At 39.3% G+C, this 15,718-nt stretch overlaps 1 protein-coding gene across 1 annotated transcript; it reads right to left on the bottom strand.

Moving 5' to 3' along the window:
• Positions 1–1,504: 1,504 nt before the first annotated feature.
• Positions 1,505–12,025, bottom strand: LOC594804 (ileal sodium/bile acid cotransporter). The gene is made up of 6 exons (XM_030987279.1): positions 11,566–12,025; positions 6,267–6,543; positions 5,739–5,932; positions 4,896–5,100; positions 4,035–4,390; positions 1,505–3,462 (listed from the first exon to the last, which is right to left on the bottom strand). The coding sequence occupies exons 2-6, from the start codon at positions 6,534–6,536 to the stop codon at positions 3,309–3,311; spliced, it is 1,179 nt and encodes a 392-aa protein (XP_030843139.1). The 5' UTR covers positions 6,537–6,543; positions 11,566–12,025; the 3' UTR covers positions 1,505–3,308.
• Positions 12,026–15,718: the final 3,693 nt, after the last annotated feature.

Below are 15,718 nucleotides of genomic sequence, written 5' to 3'. Positions count from 1 at the left end.
GTTGTTATTCTCTCTCTCTCTGTCTCCTCTTCTTTCTCTGTAACTTACATCTCACGACAGCAACTCCTTGTCCACTATACCGGACTTATCCCCCATCCTCTCTATCCCCCTCTCTCTTTTCATTTCCTCCTTCTCTCTCTCTCTCTCTCTTCTCCCTCTCTTTCTCACACTCTTCTAAGAAATTATGCTTATAGCAAAGTGATTCTAAATATATGCAACACTGCTAATATAAGGGTAATCTTGTGTATCTCTATAGTAACGAGAACGCACTGGAATTAATGATACGATGTACCGTCATTTAATGAGACACTCTCCGTTTACCCCGCTTAATGAGATGGAGAAAATAATGCAACATCTTATATGCAGGATAATTATCCCTAATGCAACCTCAATTATCATTACAGCGTATTTACGCCGACTCTCTTAAGCCTCACCTATTGCTAATGATTTTAGTCATCAATCCATCGTTTTAATTAATTTAATTTTCTTAAGTCGGGGGTTTCGTCCTTTGTTTCTTTGATTGCATACAGTGGCGGATACAGAATAATGAAAATATGGGGCGCCCCTAAATTCTTGTTTTACAAAATAGAGTTCTAAGACACATACTCCGGCAATATAATAATTATATTTGCTTACATAGCGCCTAACACTTACTTTATCAGAAGTCTCTAAAAGCGCTTTACAATAATGCAGCATAACCCTGGCTTTAGCAGTGCAGCTGTCACGCGCTGCGTTTCAAGGAATAATTTCCTACCATTCCTACCAGGTCCCCATTTACTTCACCTGGGTGGAGTGTGGCAAATGTAGATCAATGTCTTGCCAAAGGACATTAGTGTCGCGGCGGGACTCGAACCGCGGATCTTGCGATCGACAGTCCGGCGACGTATCCACTCGACCACGACACCTCTACGATATCACAGTACATGTAGCTTGGTGGTGAATTCCTACAATAATCGAATATCTAACTTGACCCGGAACCAAACATATATCTAATTCCAATCCCTAACCTAACGCAAAATGACAACCCAACATATACGGACACCCCAGTCAACATGCCGAACCGACTTCAACTCTAAAGCGACGTCAATGGTAAAAAAGACCATCCGGTGTAATATAATGTCACTTTAGTTTAGTCTGTTCAGTGTTGTCTGTCTCGTTGTTGTGCTTGGAGTCTAATGTAAAGGTCGGGTCACCTTTACTGTACGGGTACGCTGCATTGGATTTGCAGAAATATCGGGAGAGGTGCATGATTTGTGTAGGAGAAAGCAAGGGCCAAGGCAAGTTTAATAGCGCTTAGAGACTTCGGTGGTAAGCGCTTTATAAGCACCGTTTTTATTGATTATAATTAAGTTGGGACTTGTAGATTATTCGTCACAAGGATAAATTATATGCTATGTTTGAAGATGCATCTGACGGGTATCTATATCTAGTTCAAATTACATGATGACAATCATGCCGTCAGTATAAAATTATCAGAGACGAAATAAACACGCAGTGTCAATCATTCGTGTATATAAGAGGTAGCATACTTTTATACGTCCATTGGTATCTGAGCTGAAAAAAAAAAGAATAGAAAATTGCATAGTCATAAAAAATGAGTCGCATCACCCAAAACCAAAACCAAACAAAAAAGGACTGATAAACCTTCGACATAATGTGACCACTATAGCACCAAATATCGAGTATGACAGAGTGAGAGAAAAGAATTACATGATTATTTGCAAAGCACATGAAAAAAGATGAAAAAGTTATAAAAGGTATGCGTACTTTTATACGTCCATAGGTATCTGAGCTGACAAAAAAATATAGAAAGTTGCATAGTCATACAAAAAAGATTAGCATCACCCAAAACCCAAACAAAACAAAACAAGACAGATAAACCTTCGACATGATGTAACCACTATAGCACCAAATAGTGAGTATGATAGAGTGAGAGAAAAAAAATCAAGTGATTATTTGCAAGGCACATGGACATCTCAAAGACAGCATAGTTCAAATAATCGTAGATGTATTCGATAACAGAATACATGTATGATAATCTACAGTTGTTTCCTTCCAACCAGGTTTTTTTGTAATAATAGTAGAATTATGAATATTGTTATGGTATTCAGTCTAACCCGTCTGATATTACAAAAGCTATTCAGAGCCCTGCATTTGACAGAGTTGCGATAGATTCAAATCAATCGCAACCTGAAATTAATCGCAACTGTGTACTTAAGAGATAGGTGTTGCGATCAATTCCGTGTTGCCATTGATTCGAAACAATCGCAACTCTTTATAGGACGGGGCCATCATTATACAACATCGTTCCTCACTTATCAGTACTTATATCTAAAAACCTAAGTACGTTCCTGAACTCCGAGATGATAAACTACCGCAAGGTTTAGAATGAATTCAGTGAGGTAGCTTCAAGATGCATCTATACCCTGTTTAATGACTGCCATAATGAGTACGAAATATCTACGCCCAGTCGTCAATTTTAGCCAGTAGCTAATTTACAAAAATACAGAGAGAGAGAGAGAAAGGGTGAATTCGAGAGTGAGAGTTAGAGAGATGGAGAGAGATAGAGAGAGAGAGAGAGAGAGAGAGAGAGACACACACACACACACACACCACGATACTTTAAAACAGCGCTCGCCATCATCTTTAGATTCAGCCGAGCACGCAGGTTCGAAACTGAGTCACGTCTTTCGGATGGTGAAGTTTAAAGGTCGGCCCCCAGACGTAAATAATCATATCTGATTAATACACTTCTGTAAAAACACAATTACAAACACACACACACACACACACACACACACACACACACACACACACACATCTTTAATAGGTCCCCATTTCTCTACTAGTCATCAAGTGAGGAATGTAGTTATTACAGTGTTATGTCGAAAGACATTAGTGCCGGGCCGGGGCTTGAACACCAGGCTTCGCAACCTCAGTCAAGACAGTGTCGAAACCATTCCACTGAGACACATCCAAAAATTCAACCAATAGAGAAAGAAGATCCTTACTCCTTTCAATACAATCTGTTTCAACACCACATCTCTATGGGCCTGCGTTAGACAGAACGCAATGCTGTTGTTTACCAGGCGTCATTTTCCTGACGCAGGACTCCGTCAGGTACTGTCAAGCGGAGTCTTTGTCGCCCGCCCGTGTGAGTATCATATATAAAAATATGAATATTTCATGAAAAGTGCAGACACTGCGTTGATATTAATGGCGCATGTAGTAGTCTAGATTAGCGCAGGTAATATCGTAATCGCCATGACGCTTCGTAAGTAAAGGGCTCAACAGCAGAACTACAAGGGTTAGAGAAAAGGTTGTTTCGTCTCTTGTTGCTCTAGGTTCTGCATTTCACTCTTCTCTTCATCACGATTTCCTTGGAGCTCGACCACCTTATCTTCTCCATGATCACTTCCGACGTCATCTCCGACCTCGCTCTCCGTTTCGGGTCGGAAATGTCTGAAGAAAAGAAAAACAAAAAAAGGAAGAGAAAAGCTGAACATTTGAATTGAGACGAATGGAATCATGATGATTTCAAATGATATTAATAATAGTAATAATAATATTCTTTTAAAGTCCATTCCAAATTTTAATAAGTTAAACATAAATGGAACTTCTTTTTGCCCGATTGATCGTGAGCCCGGCAGCCACTGAGCAGCGCCAGATCGACGTTGCTCTATCCCTTATTGTTGAACGCCAAACAAGGTAGCAGCAATGATATTAGTATGACCATCTGGGACCTTAACTGGACGTGATTTGCAGTTTTGAAATTTAAAGCGATCGATGCTCCTTAGTTCCGTTCATATTGCTAGAATTCGGCTCTCTGTTCTTTCTAGCCTTTAACTCTGATGAGAACAAGAAGAAAAACTTCTGTATGTCTGTATTTCAAGCCAGGCTACGTTTTTTGAAAGTCCATATTCTACTTCAGTTTCTTTCATAATCGAGTCGCATTTGGCATGTTCGGGTCGTAAGGTCTGCGGTGCGCTAAAGACGATTCAAACATTACACAAATAGCTACCATTTAACTGTACCTGAATATCTTGTAGGCTAACGTCCACGAGCCAAAACTGATGATACTGAACGGTCCAAAGAACATCGGATAGACGATGACTCCAAGGAATAGCTCCGTGTCGTCCTTATACGAGAACGAAATCAGCGTCATCGCTATACCGATCTGCTGGAGGCCCGTCTCGAAGGCGATGGTACGGGACTGCTTGTGCGGTTGTCGGAGAAGTCTGGCGAGGGTGTAGCCGAGTGACCAGCCGATCCACATGTGTAGGAGAGAGGCGACGTAGAGTTTCCACGATGACGCCCAGATGTTGGGGTTGATGAACACGGTGATGATGATGCTGGTGATGATACCGAGCATACCGATGACTCCCAGAGGCTGTAGAGAGAGATGTGAGGACGTTATTTCAGTTTGAATACCGTCCGCATCAAAATTACATTAGGATGAAAAGGCATACATGATTTCGCTTATTATTGGAGATCAAAGTATAACCAGAAATGGAAACTGCAAAAGATGTTAACTAGGAATACGCAAAATATTCATCAGTCGAGGTAACATTTGACTTTATTTTGTCAATTTTCAATTGAGCCTTTCGGATGGTGATGTTAAAGGTCGGTCCGCAAACTTCGGATCTGCTTGGGCTCCCTGTCATAATCATTTGCTATTGAATCAAATTGATCGTAACTTGATATCAATAGTAACTAAAGAGAAGTAAGTTTGCGATTGATTGATGACTTGATGTTGATCCAGATCAATCAAAACTCTAAATTAAAATGGGGGCCCTGATCGAAACATGCCTGTGAATCCAATTACGATAATTCATAATTATGTTCAAACATCGCGCAACAGGGCACCTGACTTAGCATCATTCTAATCAAATCACCTTGCCGACGAAGATGCCCCACTTCTTCGACCTCCATCTCAGCAGCATGCCGAGACCGACGGGGCCAATGAACGCAACGAGTGCGATGATGATGTCCTTGTACGGGATGACAGCTCCTCTATCCGTCCATCGTCGACCGTAGATGAAGAGATTGAGGGGCATCGAGCCCAGCGTGATCACTGTCGAGATCGTTGTCATCACCACGCTTTTATTGGACAAGAATAGAAAAGTTAAGGTACGAGTTAACATGATCGGGGCTATGATGCAAATGTCAGATTTACATATAACAAATACATTAAAACATTGAGTAACAACTTTTTTCAAAAGTCAATTTGGTGATAATTAGAGGAACTTTTGTTGACATGCGTTTGCTGTGATTCAAAATTTGCTACGATTATCAGTTCGGTAGAGACTGGTTTCTAGGTCAGACTTAGGGTTTTGAAGAGTTTAGATGAGTGTCGGATCCAAGGTTTTGACATGCCCCATGATGTTAGAAGCTCAGCACTGGACCAAGTAGCATTTGCCGTACTTTCACGTTTGCCCCACATTTTTAATACCGTAAACACTAGTATTCAAATCGCTTGGAAATGAAACCTTCAAATATCTCACAACGGATTTATGTAAATATATAACCTCTTTCCTTTTCACCTAACATATCAAAATAAGTTTCGAAAGAGAATGAAGGAGCATAAATTCTTGCCATTAACTATACTGTCAAGACGTATGTCACATAGCTCCTAACTAAATCTCAACTTTCGAAGACATCTCTACTATTAACAGAGTCGTCATTGCTTTCCAGAATTCTTGTAGTAGTAAAGACATCCCAATACATGTCAGTCTCACCTCAGACAAACGTCACCATCCGTCCAGTAGGTGAAGAGGTTTGAGGTTGTTCCCCCTGGACTTGAGGCTGCTATGAGTACACCTAGAGCATGAGGCGGTTCCATCCGAAGAACAAGAGCCAGGATGAATCCGATCAAAGGCATCAGAATCACCTGACAGACGAAGCCTATACCTACACCGACTGGTCGGCGAAGCTACAAGTATGTTGCAGAACCAACAAAAAGAGATAAGAGAGAAACATCCTTGAATGAATATTAGGCGGCAAACTTTAACTTATTATAATGATCTGTAGGTCATATTGATTATCTCTTTCAAAATAACTTCTTTTCCCTGCTTGTTGGAAAACAACAAGAGTTTAATCCTTGTCGGCAATTAATTTTAGATGAGGAACTTGTTGCCTGCGGTAAATATTTGGCTAACTTGTTGGTAAATTTGGTCCGACATCGACCATTCAACTTGAACGTTATTATCCCCTCGTTTTGAGGTTATTTCTTTTTGTTCTGTTTTTTAGTTATTTTAAATACTTACGACTATTTTGAAATCTTTGGGTTCGATTGCGGCTCCCATCCCGACCATAGTTAGACCCAGCGTGACCATTAACACGCATTGGTTTGCAAGCTTCAGGGCCTCAATGTCCCTTCCATTCGTCGTGCCATTACCGCTACCATCGTCTAAACCCGTTAGGTTGGCCGTGACACCCTCATCGACAAGGTATTGACCTGTGACGTCAGATGGAGAGGAGGTCAACAAGGAGGCGTAGATCGCTTCCGCTGTTCTCGTTGGCGAGGTAGAGGCCATTAGATATCTGTGAAATAGAGTGACAGTACACGATGATTGGTTCTACTATGACGTTTTCAAACAATAATCATTGATATGCATGTATACCTTACCCCAATGCCCCACTGATCAAGTTACAATGAGACCCCCCCCCCCCCTCCCCCCACCATCATCCACGCCCCCTTAAAAAAAACACACACGGGATACAGCCGATATGTATTTAGGGTCCTGTTTCTGAATGATGTGTTTAACTTTGCAGATAAGTAATTCAAAATAGTTTATTTTTTTATTTCATAAAGGCTCATCAATTAAAACACGAGTACACATAACAGAATGGCCCGGCTGAAGACCTCAAAGCTCATATGCTTCTTAACAATATTGTTTTACTATGATTATGCAGAATAGAGTTCTATAGAGTTCTCTTTAGTTCGACATGCAGCCTAAATATATATTCAAAAACGGCGAATTTCTAAATTACGATTTAGGCACGTACAACACGCATACCCCGGCATTTCCCTCTTGGTACGTAACTTTTAGCCAAAGGCAAATCAAACTCGTCACAAAACTCAACCAGGTTCTATATTAAACAGCGGTCACACGTGTTCATGGCACAGTCACACGGCCACTTACGGTAGCTGCGGATGCTTACGGATAAAAGTCCGTAAGCATCCGCAAGGATCCGTATCATCCGTAAGCATCCGTATCCATCCGTAATTCAATCCGCAGGATCCGCAGACATACGCAGATCCGCAGCGGAATTTTGAAAATCTCAAAATTTTGCTGCGGATGAAATATACGTAAGCATCCGCAGAATATACGTTATCCATACGTAAAATACGTAACTCATACGTAAGATACGTAAACTCATCCGCAGGATACGTTAGATACGTAACTGATCCGCACACTTTGTCGGGTGTGCGGATGCCTGCGGATACATAGGGGTACGTAAACACTATTACGTAGGAGTTACGTATGTTTAACGTATTTTTGACATATATATTGCGGATCTTACGATAGGACTTGCGGTAATTGCGTATGCTTGCGGATGTGATACGAATATTACGGATGGGATACGGATGTTACGGATTGGATATGTATGTTACGGTTGAGATACGGATAATATGCGGAATTTTTACCTATGTCTTCTTTCATTTCGGCGGATGTCGCCCATGCCAAATGGTCTTCACTTGGGTATGCAACCCTGGATGCTGCCAGCATCCTCATCATTGTCAGTTCTTCAACTGTAGACTTTCACAGGTCACTCAAGATGGAGAGAGAACGCCGCCTTGTGTTGCTGGATTGTTTGATGGCCATCCAACACAATCAGATGCAGATGAAGATCCTGATGGCCAAGATGCAAGCCATCCTTGAAAGGAGAAAAGAGAGGATGTGTTGGGTTCGTCACTGGATCACATTGCGACCACACCAGGGTGCCTATGGTAACCTGATGCACCTGCTACGCAATGAGGATGTTCAGGGCTTCCGCAACTTCACCCGCATCACACCTGCCATGTTTGCCGAAATGGTCACCCGCCTCACTCCTCGCTTACAGAAGTATGATACCTGGTACAGGAAGGCCCTTCCAGTAGGCTTGAAGGTCGCCATCACCATGCGCTACCTTGCCAGTGGGGACTCCTACCACAGCCTGATGTACCTATTCTATGCACCCCACAACACCATCTCACTCTTGGTGTTGGACGTGTGTCAGGCCATCTACGCTGAGTATGGCGAGGAGACCATCAGCAACCCATCTACTCCAGAGGGGTGGAAGGGCATTGCCCAGACCTTCTCCGACCGGTGGAACTTCCACCATTGCCTGGGAGCCTTAGATGGCAAGCACATCCGCATCAAGGCACCCGCGAACTGTGGCTCCCAGTTCTACAACTATAAGGGGTACAACTCGATTGTACTCCTTGCCCTGGTTGATGGCAACTACAAGTTCCGGTGGGTGGAGGTGGGAGCAGGTGGTGCGAGTTCTGATGCCCAGATTTGGAACACGTGCAGTCTGAAAGAGGCAATTGACGATGAGAACATTGGAATACCACCAGATGAGCCACTGCCTCATGACGATCGAGACATCCCTTATTTCGTGATTGCTGACGCTGCATTTGCACTACGCACCACCCTGATGAAGCCTTTTGGTGCCAAGCCACTGACCATGGAGGAGAGGATATTTAACTATAGACTTTCCAGAGCCAGGAGATGTGTGGAGAATGCCTTTGGCATTCTTGCAAACAGATTCCGGTGTCTTCTGAGTGCTATGGCACAGGTGCCTTCCACAGTGGAGACCATCGTCCTCGCCTGCCTGTGCATCCACAACCTCCTGAGAGACCAGGCATCCGCTGAGCAGAATGGCATGATGGACAGAGAGGACGACCAGCACAACATCATCCCGGGTGCATGGAGAGAGGGGGGCGTGCTGGATGACATGCAACAGAGGCTTGCTGGCAACTACACCACCAAGATTGCCAAGCGCCAGCGCCTGTACCTCAAGCATTACTACAATGGCACCGCCGGAGCAGTTCCCTGGCAGCAGCGCATGGCCTAAGCAGTTGGCCAAACATAACAAACAGACAAATCATGCAACTCTTGATGCTTAAATTTGACAACAAAAAAATTGAACAAGGTAACGAAAGGATGTAAATTTATTTATAAAATCTGTGTTGAGAAAATCTTTAAAACTCCTATTTCACAAAACAAATGGAGGAACATTGTTTCAAAACCAATTGTTACTTGGGACAAAATTTATATGATTCCTTTTAAATGTTCTTTATCAAGAAAACTTAGATATTTACAATATACAATTCTTCATAATATCCTTGGTGTTAACAAGTATCTGAAAACTGTTGGTATATTAAATTTGTGTTCTTTTTGTTCAAAACACTCTGAAACTATTGCCCATTTATTTTGGGAATGCCCCTTCAATCGTCGATTTTTAGATGATTTTGAAAAATACACTCTCAAAAGTGAAATAATGTTATCTTTTAATGATTTTGTATTTGGCATACCAGGTGGAAATTATTCTTCTTTTAATTTTGATATTTTATATGCTAAATATTATATATTTTCAACTAGGTGTTTAAATGGTTATTTATCGTTTTCATCATTTAAAAAGAAATTAAAATATCAGCATGAGATAGAACGCGTTATGAAGAAACTGTTGAATAACTGGAACTAGATCTCAGACTTGATGAAATGCGACTGAAGCAAGCTCCGATCCACGTGGGTTTATATGCGGATGGTGCGGACGCCAGAGGAAGCCGACATGCGCAGACACGAGCGTAACTTATCCGTATCGTCCGTAAGTCATCCGTATCGTCCGTAAGTCATCCGTATCGTCCGTAAGTCATCCGTAAAATCCGTAAGTCATCCGTAAGTCGTCAGTAACATGTGTCAGCGGGTTGGCAGCGGATGGGTTCATCCGCAGGTTTTACCCGTAACATCCGTAATTCATACGTAACATCCGTAACTAATCCGTATCGTCCGCAGAATATAGGTAACTTTTGCTCAAATTTCCGTATTGGGGTTAAAAATTACGCATTTTCATTATCCAAATATACGCAGGCATCCGCAGGTCCGTAACATGGCCGTGTGACTGTAGCAATACATGGTAATTGACAGGAGACAGAATATAAAAAAATATACTCGAAATGAACCAGGGGGGGGGGGGGGGGGGATGTTGCAGAGCTCGAATAACCCTCTGGTATACCATGGGTATACAAGCTCAAAAATCGGAGTATGATTTTTTTGTTTGGTTAATCCACAATTTTAAGATAGCACCGTTTAAAAATTAAGGCCTACAAAATAAGTTACTAGTGCAAATCCAATGCAGATGCAGAAATAATTGAAATAATCTCTCCTTTCTTTATCCAAAGTCTTTATATTAAGTACTCTTTTCTGTGAAAGTGACCTTTAAACATAGGTATGGATTTGGAGGCTTCCGCCTTCAGCTGCACATCCGGGACACCCCCTTCCAAGCGCCTTGCTCTGACTAGATCACAACCTGAGGCTCAGCCAGCGATTAGCAAAGTTACAGTACTCAAGCAGCAGAGTCTACACGATCTTTTGTAGATAATTTAGTGTACATCTGTGCTTCATATGGCTTTGGCCTTTGAGTGTGATACAAGAATTATATTTCTCGAGCAAATTAGAGTCTGTGCTAGCAGACTAGTGATACATCACTGGTATATTTATATAATATTGAATGGCTTTGAGGTGATACAAGAATATATTGCTGGGGCCATGACAATATTGGAAGAGTATAAGACTAGTCCAATATTGTCATACTCGATCATATAGCGAGAGCGATATTTATATAGTATCGTCACACGCAAACAAAGCCATGCAATATTATATTATTACCAGTATTATTATTTTTATTATTATTATCAAGAGATCTATATAGCGAGAAATAACAACTTGTCTGAGTCTCGATAATCAAGCCATAATTTATATTAATGTTTCAACAGTTGAAGTTCCCGGATGACAAAGCAGTACGAAAACAATATTGCGCTAAAGATATAAAATACCATGGGTGTCGATCCGTAACTGATACCTATTCATCAGGGGGGGATGATCTATTCATTCATCCCCCCTGATGAATAGGTATTACGTAAGTATCGACACCCATGTAAAATACATTGAATTATTATTGTACAACTTGGAAGCTTTAAATAGGTCTAATAGTCAACGACATTGTCTATTCATATACCTTCTCCCCCTGACCCCTCCCCCGACTTCGGACTTGCATCGACCGAGGACCATACATGAACTCAATTTTGACTACAGCGCAGTGCTGCGTGCATGTACAATTGTTATTCGACTGAATTAGACTTAGAGGGGAAAGTCTGCAGCAATTAATACGAATTACGTCTGGTGACACGATTAATGTGCAGATGAAGAAAAGATTTACTGCAAAAATATACGAGATACATGCACAACCTTCATTCAAAGACTCGACATCTACATCTACTGATCTATATTTGCATGCAGCATATCAGCACAAGATTACTGTATAAAACTGTACACAAGGATACAATGAGGTGATTACCTGTCTAACAAAATCTTCTGCAATTATCCGTAGATCCTTCTCTAAAGTTGTGCAAAATACTGGAAAATTGCATCTGCATTACCACGTGGGTAGTAGTCGTCAACTCGTGTAGTGGACAAAGTACTGCAATATCACATTAACGGCTAATTCACAACTAATATAATGCAGACATCCTAAACTCCAGTCCAGTACGTACACATACACAGCATGCAAGGCTCAAGGATTCACTGGTACTTTTATACACGCGCTGTCGGCTTCAGAGTCAACAACTTTTCGCTATGCAGCACGCTGTTATTAATAATTATCTGACATATTTCATATTGTTTGTTCCTGTGAGCTGATAAATACAATAAAATGTTTCAAATACGAGCACTGAATTCCGCAAAAGGCAAGTGTATTAAAAGGAGCAGTTCATATATTAGTATCTAGGCCTAACATATAATTATATATTACATGTACATCGTCATTTAGCCTACAATGTATGTGTATCATCTCTATGTACACACGTACATGGAGAGATTTGCTTTCACTGTACTTCCTAGTGTAGCTTCAATGGACAGAAAACTATTGAAAAACCAATCCGTGATTGTGAGTTGTTTATGTTTACGCCTGATGTGGTTTCCATTCATGTGATGGGGTGATACAGAGTACATGTAGTTTAATAAAGAATAGTTCAAGAGTTGGGTAAAGGGGCGGTCTACCCAGATATTAAGTTGGTTTTATTAAAAGCAGTGAATGAGAAGGGAGGGGGGGGGGAGGATTGTGAAAGTTTTAACATATCACAATACAAACTTGTCAACACTATGTGACGTAGCCTATCTTGCGAGCTCTTCTCAAATTTGCCTTGTATAGAAAATTGCATTAACTTTGATTTTCTTAATAGACTTTGGTGACGGAATAGATTGGTTTCATACTGTGGTTGTGTAAAATACATATTTGTAATAATTATATTTAGGGTGAATGTATGATTGATTTTTTTTCTAGTACAGTGCAAGTTGGAGAGGAGCTTGCAAGATACGTCATAGAGTTGCCAATTTGTGTTTGATTGATCGCACCTTCAAAATTTTATAACTTTCTTATCTTTTATTTCATTTCATTTTCATTTCATTTCATTTCATTTCATTTTATTTTATTTTATTTCAACACGGATCACTTGCTTTAGCCAATGGCTGTTCTTCAGCAAGTCCGTGCCTACATAATAAAAATCTCATACAAAATAATATACAATTCAAATTAAGACGCAATACAAATTAAACAATTACAACAGTAAAAGAAGAGCGGATTTGAAATCAAATGAATGAAATATTATGAAAATAATCATAACGAGCATGATGAACAACATAATATATAAATAATTAATAAAAACATATATAAAATGAAATAAAATAAAGTAAAAGTGAAGTTAAAATTAGGAATTGACAATTAAGAATTGAAATATATTTAAATGAGCAAACTAGGAAACATTGATTATAACTATATTGAAAAGGCAGCTATTGTGATTGCACAGCATATTGCACAGATTGCGAACAAGAGGCATAACAGAGAGGGAGAAATATTATATAGAGAGAGAGAGAGACAAAGAGAAAGATGTGAGGGAGAGAGAGAGAGAGAGAGAGAGAAGAGAGAGAGAAAAGAGAGAGGGAGACAGAGAGAGAGAGAGAGAGAAGAGAGAGAGAGAGAGAAAAGAGAGAGGGGAGAGAGAGAGAGAGAGAGAGAGAGAGTCGTTTATTTGCCCAAAACTTTCACTAGCTGACCTGTTCCTCTTATTTGTTCTGCTTCTATTATAACCGACCTTTACATCAGGATGGACTTGCCCTTTAAAAGCCGTTGGGATGTATCATATAGAGTACCGAAGCTATGACATCATAACATTTTTTTTTAGAGAATTTCCCAATTTTTTTTCATTTTCCGAAAGAGCATAAAAATAACATCCAAATGTCGAAAGCCAATCGAATATGTTAAGTATTGGCTGAGATATGACCATCTGAATAAAAAGATTTCCTATAGGAGCTCAGTGTTATATTGATGTGGCTCGTAAAGTTATAAACCAGAGCAATATAACACTGAACTCCTATTATATAGGGAATCTTTTTATTCAGATGGTCATATCTCAGCCAATACTTAACATATTCAACTGGCTTTCAACATTTGGACTATATTTTTGATACTCTTTCGGAAAATGAAGGGGAAAAAATGGAGAAATTCTAAAAATAGATTTTTGATGACGTCATACGGGGGGGGGGGCATTGGAAATATTAGATAGACTGTCCCCTATCTCTCTCTCTCTCTCTCTCTCTCTCAATCATATGGGGTGGGTTATGTGCCCATGCAGAAGTAGCTACTCCTCAGACTGTAATACATGTCATGCAATCTGCACGCGTCTTACGTATATAGGCCTAATTTTGTCATTATAACAATTCACACAAAGTTATTTTAAGTAATTGAAAATTACCCCTAATAGTAGACATTCTGACAGGCTTACTCATTTGATGTATAGATAGAGATTTTGTTCATATATAAATGAGCCCACCAGAATCAATGTACACTCCTCAACGGGTATTGATTAACAAAAATTCAAATGCATTTACAAAAGAAATAACTTGGGGATTATTATGCCCAAGAAGTTTCTGACCATTAACCTATTTTTTTAATATGTGAACATGAAATTTCCAAACCACATATTAATATTATGTATAGAAAAGAAACCCCTCGTAATATTGAATTATTAAAGCAAAATTTAGCTGTAGAGGAATGAGTAGACGTATATAATGTAAATGATGTGAATATTGCCTATGAAAATTTTAATAATAAATTACAAAATTATTATGATAGAAATATTCCTCTAGCAAAAGTTAAACGTAAACATAATAAACCAAATAACCATTGGATAACGAAAGGTGTACTTAAATCAATACAAACTAGAAATCGTATGTATAAAACATATATACGTTATCCAACTGATGTAAATTTACAACTTATACAAAATTCCGTAACAAATTAACGGAACTAATTCGACTATCCCGGAATTTACACTTTTCAAATACATTAAAGAGATCTAGTTGTAACACTTTTGCCACTTGGAAAGTTATTAAAAACCTTTACCAAAAGATGAGCTTACCTTAATGTTATAATTGAAGACTCTAGTATTTATGCTAATCATTTTAATTCATTTAAATTCATTTTTCACTAAAATTGGGTCCCGACTTGCAAGTAAAATTGATAGTCCGGCCTAACATTCATTATAGTGACTTTTTATCAAGTCGAATCCAACAATCATTTTTTTAAAGTTCCACGAACCCAAATGAAATGAACGTTACTAAAACATTAATCATGTCTAAAGCTCAAGGTTGTGATAAAATTAGTACATCACTTTTAAAACAAATAATACATATTATTGCTCATCCACTAACCCATTAATCAGGCTTTATTGCAAGGTTTTTTTTCCAGATTTACTTAAGATAGCGGAGGTAATTCCGATCATTAAAAAAGACGACTCGCATGAAATTAGTTATTATCGTCCAATTCTCATTTAACCAATTTCTGAATTAATCTTAACATTGATAACATGCCAATCGAACAAAAAAGAAATCAACGTTTTTGGGAATATTTATTGATAAACATTTAACATGGGATGATCACTTACGTTATGTGACTTGTGTATAACCAAAAGTGTTGGAATCATAAATAAGTTGAAATTTCTTTTGCCCCATACTGCGTTATTTTTTATTGTACAACACACTAGTACTTCCATATTTAACATACTGTAATATTGATTGGGCAAATTGTGGTGTAACCAAACTTGGTTCGATTCTTTTATTACAAAAAAGGGCCCTGTGTATTTGCACTGGATCTCTTTTTTGTTTATAGCCCATACAGACCCATTATTTTAAGAGTTAAAATCATTAAAGGTAAAGACCAGTATTGGTAACGCCCCAATTTCAAAAAATGAAATGGAAGCTCTCATTACCAATCATGTGAAAGAATATGTTTTGACTAATACATGATAATAAAAAAATTGCCGGGAAACCGCCTACTAATTCATATATTTGGTAAATTTATTTCTCTCATGGTCGTGTGAGAGAGATAGGGTAGTCCCATATACATCTTTCTGTGTATAGTGCTTGTAACTTTACGAAGAATGGGCCAAATTTCT

Source organism: Strongylocentrotus purpuratus, unplaced genomic scaffold, assembly GCF_000002235.5.
Source record: "Strongylocentrotus purpuratus isolate Spur 01 unplaced genomic scaffold, Spur_5.0 spur5_scaffold_16, whole genome shotgun sequence".
Taxonomy (NCBI): Eukaryota; Metazoa; Echinodermata; class Echinoidea; order Camarodonta; family Strongylocentrotidae; genus Strongylocentrotus; species Strongylocentrotus purpuratus.
Note: the sequence above shows the minus strand (reverse complement) of the source record. Positions and strands in the feature narration are given on the sequence as shown.